Genomic DNA, 8012 nt, shown 5'->3' with positions numbered 1-8012 from the left:
AGAGGAAAACACCATAGAGTGAATTGTAACCCAATTGGGAGAATGAAAGGTGATAGAAGTATGCGTCGCTAATTCTACCATTTGGGATTGGGAGTAATCTGTTCAAACTCTTATGTATTGAGGTGATATTTTATATATTAATATTCAATTATTCTTGATTGATTATTGGTATTGTTGTTTTACTTTTAATTTTCTGTGACAAATTGAGAATCTTAAATCTGACCGGGGGTATTTTTAGGGTTCGGACCTAAACAACAATACTTAACATATTTGAGTGCTAGGAATAAACTTGAAATGTTAATTGCTATTAAACTTTTGAGCTTCGTTCTAAGTTGTTCTTATAATTATGCGAGGGATCGATAGTTATGGGACATTATTAAGGATTTTATATGTGAGGAATCGATATAAATGATTTTTATACGGGCATCAATTTCAATAAAAAACTTAATATTGACATGCTAATCAAAATACTTGAGAGTGAGAGAGATGAAACTAATCCTTATTTTTCCAATTGAAATAACTAATTCTTTGTCTGTTTTCTTATTGATCAGTGTCAACACAATTAATTCAAAACTCTTTTAATTGTTCTGTTTTTATATTTAGCGATTATTGTACTCGATAATTCACCATCCGTTCCTTGTGGGATCGATATCCGTCCTTGGGGACAATTATTACTTCTGTCAAAGCGATGCACTTGTCGTAAAAAGTCATCAAATTTTTGGCGCCGTTGCCGGGGAACAAATTTGATTTGTTGAGTATAATTTCCTAAATATTGTAAATATTTTAATTTTTTTGATTTGTTTTGATTTTGTTTATTTTATTAAAATTAGATTTGATTTGATTTTATTATAGATTTGCAGTTTTAAAAAAGAAAGTTGTTGTTATTATTTTCTTTTCTTTTCTTTACGTTATTTATTTTATTTTAGTTTTTTTTTATTTTGTTTTGTTTTATTATATTTTATTTCAGTTTTTTTTTAGGATTAGTTTACGTAGTTTTATTTAGGTAGTTTTATTTAGATTTACGTAACTGTTATTTATTTGTTTTAATTATATTTTATTACTAGTTTTAGTTTTTATTTATACGTAAGCTGGTTAGAATATTAGTTACTTGTTTGTTTTCAGTTTAATTTTTTTTAGCTTTATTTTATTTTATTTTTAGTATTTATTTTTAATTTTTAAGTACGTTATTTCTTGTTTTTAGTGTTTTTTTTTATTCTTTTTTTAGTTTTTATTTTATCTATATTCTTTTTTCTTGTTTTGAATATTTTTGTTATTTTTCTCTTAACGTCATTTTAGTGTTTTATTTTTTTTGTTTTATTTTTATTTTATTTTACATATTTTGTTTTTATTTTTATCTTCAAATCTATTTTGAATTTATTTTATTTTATTTTATTCCTTTTAAAGAAAAAAAAAAGTACTCTTTTTTTTTCTCCACTAATATGTTTTAGGAAGAAAGCAAGGCAGAAGAACAAACACCACCTTTTAGGAGGACACTTGGAGATTATGTCATGTACCAAGGACCAAGGCATTATTCTAGTATCGCAATACCTGCTACCGCTAAGGCCTTGGAAATAAATCCCAATTTTCTCACTCTCATCAGTACCCATCAATTCAAAGCAATGGAACATGAGGATCCATATTCACATTTGGACACATTTTATGAATTGGTGGGAACAATGGGTTTTCAATCCGCTGATATTGAAATTGTTTATATGCGCTTGTTTCCTTTTTCATTGGCAGGAAAGGCTAAATATTGGCTCAGATCACTTCCAAATTAGAGTCTCACTAGCAGGAAGGATGTAGAGGAAAAAATTCTACAAAGATTTTTTAGAATCTTTCGCTACATCATAGCAAAGTTTGAAATTTCTGTGTTCAGACAAGGAGCAGATGAATCATTCTGTGAGACATGGGAAAGATTTAAAATGATGCTTAGAAAATGCCCAAATCATGGGTTTGAAGATATTGCTCAATTGAGTATATTTCTCACCGGTCTCAGATCTGACACAAAGATGCTCCTAGATGCTGCAGCTGAAGGCACAATGATGGCTCTTGATGTAGAACAAGCGACAAGGATTATTGTTGCATTGGTGTCAACTGATTATCAAGCTCAACATGATGGATAAGATCTTCAGGATAAAGGGTTGTTAGAAGATGCACTCTTGGCTAAAAATAAGGTTCTGACACAGTAGATTGAGCAACTAACTGCACAAATGGCTAAATTGCCCCAACAATTATATGTTGTTCATTCATCTCAAAGCCAGAGTCAGTCAATCAGGAGTGATTTTTGTGGAGGTGTTCATTCTAATGGTCACTGTTTTTATCAGAACAATTCACCTGAAGTTGAGGATCCATCCATGCTTGAAAGAATGAGTAAAGTTGAATATGTCCTGACAAAGATTGTGAGCGCGCAGGACAATATTGTGAGAGCGCAAGACAATAGCATGGCCATGATTAGGAGTATAGAGATCCAGATGGGACAGCTGACCAAACAAATTACACAAATTGCGGAGGAACAAAGTGGCCAGTTTTCAGTCAATAGCCAAACCAATTCAAAAGAGCATTGTGATAATGTAGTGGCTGAAAAAGAAGAAAAAGATGAGACAAAGGGGAAGAGAGATGAGAAAGAGAGAAGTGAGGAGGAAAAAATAAAGAGGAAAAGTGAAAATAAGGAGAGAGGAGTTCTTGAAAAAGATTTATCATATCCTCATTCTCCTTCAAAAAAAGAGAAGGAAAGAAAATTCTTTGATAAATTGCTCCCTAAAAAATATTTTGCAGGAAATTTGAAGCAAGATTCAACATTTGAAAGATTTCGAAAGAATAGGAGCTATATTGAAGAAAGAAATATAGAGCTGGAGGATAGATACAATGTCATTATTCAAAAAGGCTTGCCTAAAAAATTCAAGAACCCAGGGAGTTTTAACCTTCCCGTGTCTATAGGTGCTTTATTAGTAGCCAATGCTTTATTGGATTTGGGAGCAAGCGTAAATATAATTCCTTTGGCAATGCTGAAGAAAATAGGTGATTTGGAGATTAAACCCACCAAGATGACTTTAAAGTTAGTTGATCAAGTAACCAAGTATCCATATGGTGTGGTTGAAGATGTTCTTGTCAAGGTGGATAAATTCACATTCCCTGTGGATTTTGTTGTGATGGACATGAAAGAAGATGAGGAGTTCCCTTGATACTTGGAAGACCCTTTATGAAGACTACTAGAATCATAGTTGAATCATAATTGATGTCGACAAAGGAGAACTTCAAGTTAGAACTCAAGATAAGGAGGTAACTTTAAATCTTTTTTATGGTCATAAAAATTTTAATGCAGAGGAAGAATGTGTACAGAAGGATGGATCAAAGAGATATTCCACCTTGAAATAAACAGGCATCAAGCTATATGACGTTAAACGAGCGCTTACTGGGAGACAACCCAGTCCACATTTTAGTTTTATGTTGTTACCTTTGTTTATTTTATTTTTCAAAAAATAAAAAAATCTTGTATGCCTCCTAATCATTTTGCAGGTTATGTATTTTGACCTGAGGATATGTTTTATTATTCAAGGGGGCAGATCCAGCAAATGAAGCAAGACTATAGATAAAGATTTTAACAAAAAGTTGGATGACTTCTTAAGAAGAGAGGATTGAGCAAAAATATGGTTTTATCTTTCTAATTCTCTTTTCTTTTCCATTATTTGAATTTTATTTTCTGTTTAGTTTTTATTTATTTTATTATATTTTTCGGTTATTTTGTTTTTTTGTTTTTTTTCTTATTTTTTTAGTTTGTTTTAATTGCTTATTTTGTATTTTGAATAAATTTGTTGTTTTTGTTAGTTTGTTAGTTTTAGGTTTTGAATTATCTTTCTTGAATAAATTTTCAGTTTTAATTTGTTTGTTTTCTAGTTTATTTTTCTCAAATAAAAAAAACTAGAATATTAATTTTGAATTGTGAAAAAAAGAATTTGTGTTTAGATATTAAATAGTGAGATGAATTAGACACAGGTTAGAAAAGAAAATATGATTGAATCCCTATTCAAATGTAGTTAAAATTATGATACATGAAAATTTAACAGGATGATTGATTAAGACAGACAATGACAATACAAAAACGAATGAGACCATTTAAACCAAGTGAGTGTGTGAACCTTAAACAGTTTTGAGAGTTTTACTGATGAATTGACAGTTGTGGTTGCTTAATTTTTATTTTTGTTGCATCATAAAAGAGCATGAAGATGATTGAGGCATTTGTTTGTGTTAATTAGGAGCTAGGGCCAAAAAGCCAACCTTTATATTAGAATTCCATTTTTTTTATATTCCCTTTGGGCCAAGAATTTTTTTGTTAATATTGCACCTTAACCTTTATTGATATAATTTCCTACCCTTTAGCATGTCTAAGGAAGGAGAAGATAGATGCAATACATATAGAAAAGGGAATGGTTGGTTCTGATTTTGAAAGAAATCTTTTCCTAATATTGAAAACAAAACAAAAAAAGAAAGAGAAACAAAAGAAGAAAAAGAAATAGAAAAGAAAGATAGAAAAAAATTTCATGAAAATCATGAAAAGAAAGAAAATGAGGAAAAAGGTGACATCGAAAGAAAGTGGTAATTAGATAACATATATGTTCTCTATAATTGAATTGTAGGTATGTTCTTCTTCTTTAAGATGAGCATTTTGTTATCTAAGAAAAACCAATATTTTTTGGAAGCCCAACCTCATTACAACCTTGGAAAAGACCTCAAGATTCATGTTTCTAACATGTTTGTGATTTGAAGATGAAATGAAAAGCAACCGTGATTTGTAATGATTAAGTGAAAATAGAGAGAAACACTTACCTGTGAGCATATGAGAAGATATTCCTGGATGAATTGTCATTTGTTTGTTTTGATTTGATCCTAGAAGTTGATTGTGTATATATTTTTCTATATTTGAATTTGGAAGCATCATAAGTTTCTAATTTTGATCTGTTGTTTAGTGAATTAAGATGTTTGCTATTTAAATTCAAATATATTCATTTACTTTGCTTGAGGACAAGCAAGATTCTAAGTTGGGGAGAGTGATAAGTGCCTAATTTCAGTAATGTTTTATATTAAAATATAGGCACTTATGAGAATTTATTGCTAATTTACATATAAAATAATCCCTAATTTATGAATTTGTACTTTTTTACATTTTTATGAGCTTTATTTGAATAAGAGCATTTTATTCCCAAATTTGGTGTTAATTGCATATTTCTATGGAAGATTGAAGATTTGGAATAAATGAGAATAATTTGAGCTAAAAAGATAAAGCCGGAAGGTCCCAGAATGGAAAAAGATGCAAAGAAAGATTGGGCCATTTTTATGTTTTATCATTTAGCCCATTAGCGCGACATAGGAAGCAACCTAACCCTAGAAAACTAGGATAAATAGAGGGCTAGAGGCTCAACCCTAGTGTGCCAGATTGAGAGGAAAACACCATAGAATGAATTGTAACCCAATTGGGAGAATAGAAGGTGATAGAAGTATGCGTCGCTAATTCTACCCTTTGGGATTGAGAGTAATCTGCTCAAACTCTTATGTATTGAGGTGATATTTTATATATTAATATTCAGTTCTTGATTGATTATTGATATTGTTGTTTTACTTTTAATTTTCCGTGACAAATTGAGAATCTTAAATATGACCGGGGGGTATTTTTAGGGTTCGGACCTAAACAACAATACTTAACATATTTGAGTGCTAGGAATAAACTTGAAATGTTAATTGCTATTAAACGTCTGAGCTTCGTTCTAAGTTGTTCTTATAATTATGCGAGGGATCGATAGTTAGGGAACATTCTTAAGGATTTTATATGCGAGGAATCGATATAAATGATTTTTATACGGGCATCAATTTCAATAAAAAACTTAATATTGACATGCTAATCAAAATACTTGAGAGTGAGAGAGATGAAACTAATCCTTATTTTTCCAATTGAAACAACTAATTCTTTGTGTGTTTTCTTATTGTTCAGTGCCAACACAATTAATTCAAAACTCTTTTAATTGTTTTGTTTTTATATTTAGCGATTATTGTACTCGATAATTCACTATTCCTTATGGGATCGATATCCGTCCTTAGAGACAATTATTACTTCTGACAAAGCGGTGCACTTGCCGTAAAAAGTCATCAGTTAGTTGATCCAGGATACAATGGAGTCTCTGCATTGCTTGACATACTTCCATATCCATGCAGTTTTGCAAAAGACTCAGCTCCTACATCACGAATCATGTCCTCCAATCGATCAACATCTACATCATCGTGTACTACTTCATCCATGGTGGACCCCACGTATTCTTCAGTTACGGAAACACGTGGTAAATTTAACAATTCACCATGCCATGTCCAAGTTGTATAAGATCAAAGAAACCCATCACATAGCAGGTGCTCCCTCATTATATTAACATCCAATATCCTTCCATTCAAACAATTAACGCACGAACACCTGATCTTTGCTCCATCATGACCACTATTTATCGCGTTACGTTGTGCAAATTGTATAAATTCTTCTACTCCTCTTTCGTACTCCTCACTTATACGAACAAAATTCATCCAATTTCGATCCATTATATATTCTGCAATAGTCATTCAGAATGAGGGTTCTATCTCACATGTTTGCCGAGGGTCGAACACCCCCGGACTCAATCCCAGCACGTATTATTGCCGAAGGTCGAACACCCTCAGACTCAATACAACAACGATAATTCTATTCAAAACTAACAACTAACATAACATAAGTACAAATTATAATAATTACTGAATAATATAAATTTTAAAAAATAAAAATTATAATTAATACATAAAAAAAAAATTCATAACATTAAAAAAAATCAAAAAAATTTAAAAACCCACCAACCTTGTGTGAGAAGGCTTCGTTGGTGAAGAGTGCACAAGGAGCAGAAGCGGGGGCGGCGGCAGCGAAGGCAGTGGCGGACAATGAAGTTGCGACGGAGCAAAGAGAAAAACCCATCAAACACGAAGGCAATGTAACAGTAACTACCAAACCAAAGAAAAACGAAAAATTTCTGTATACATTCGGTGCAACACAAAACAATGAGGACAAATAACTTACATGGAGCAGAAATGGCGCAAAGGTGAGTTGGAACGGAACAGGAACAGTGAAAGGAAACGCGGAGAGGAGAAAGAAAGTATGAAAAAATGTGGCGCGCTCCAAATGTTAGGGTAAAAAAGATTTACAACTACGGCTATTAGGTAAAGCTGCATTTGTAAATCAAGCGTTTTTATTTACAAATGCGGCAATTTGTAAAGCCACATTTGTAAATCAAAGCGCTTGGATTTACAAATGCGGCTTTACCAATAGCCGCATTTGTAAATCAACATAATTTCAAAAATGCCACCACGTTTTTTACAAATGCATGTAAGCGCAAAACAGCACTAAATAAATAGCAGTCTTTTCTTCATTTTGCACTAGTGGACGTGGTCCGTCTTCATCCTACCCCATCTACCTTTTTGTGGTACTATAAATCTCATCCAACTGAACTGGTCAGCTGGCTATCTCTTGTTAGTCGTCCGGCCAACATCCTTTTTGCCCCTTCACATCTTTGTATAAAAATTTTAAAGCTAAGTTTTTCAAGATTTTTATTGAGTCCGAGGGTAGGGAGATCTTTTTTTACGGGCTCGGGCAGTACAAATTTCCCCTATATTGGACCAAGACCCCGCTCGTTTCAAGAAATGTACTCGTCCGGCCACCATTGTCAAGGAACGCGAGGTTTGTGCCTTGTTTGATAGCCTTCTGAGGAGGCTTCCTACACGAAAGATCTTGTTTATATATAAGTCGGCCAAGAGGTGGACTGACTTTCTGGGTATGCATGAATTTGTTATCGCTTTTGTTGTCATTTCATATGGGATTTTTTGCTCCTTGTTTGTAGAAATCATGTCAAAAGAAACTCCACAGGCGGTCGACATATGGACCGCATTTCAGAAGAAATCAACCGGTATGGCCATAGGGAGCTTGGAGACGGTTACCGCAGGTAACCTGTCCG

The 8012-nt window shown here is 32.6% G+C and overlaps 1 protein-coding gene and 1 non-coding gene across 2 annotated transcripts; one reads left to right on the top strand and one right to left on the bottom strand.

The window, feature by feature from the left end:
* Positions 1-1849: 1849 nt before the first annotated feature.
* LOC137819915 (small nucleolar RNA R71) lies at positions 1850-1954 on the bottom strand. Its single transcript, XR_011082483.1, has one exon. It is a non-coding gene; the product is annotated as a small nucleolar RNA R71 (small nucleolar RNA).
* A 256-nt stretch (positions 1955-2210) lies between these two features.
* Positions 2211-3182, top strand: LOC137818012 (uncharacterized). The gene has a single exon (XM_068621236.1). The coding sequence runs from the start codon at positions 2211-2213 to the stop codon at positions 3180-3182; it is 972 nt and encodes a 323-aa protein (XP_068477337.1).
* The last annotated feature ends 4830 nt before the right edge of the window (positions 3183-8012 follow it).

The sequence above is a fragment of the Phaseolus vulgaris genome, chromosome 10, assembly GCF_000499845.2.
Source record: "Phaseolus vulgaris cultivar G19833 chromosome 10, P. vulgaris v2.0, whole genome shotgun sequence".
NCBI classification, from domain to species: Eukaryota; Viridiplantae; Streptophyta; class Magnoliopsida; order Fabales; family Fabaceae; genus Phaseolus; species Phaseolus vulgaris.
The sequence above is the reverse complement of the archived record's forward strand: the minus strand, read 5'-3'. Positions and strand labels throughout refer to the sequence as shown.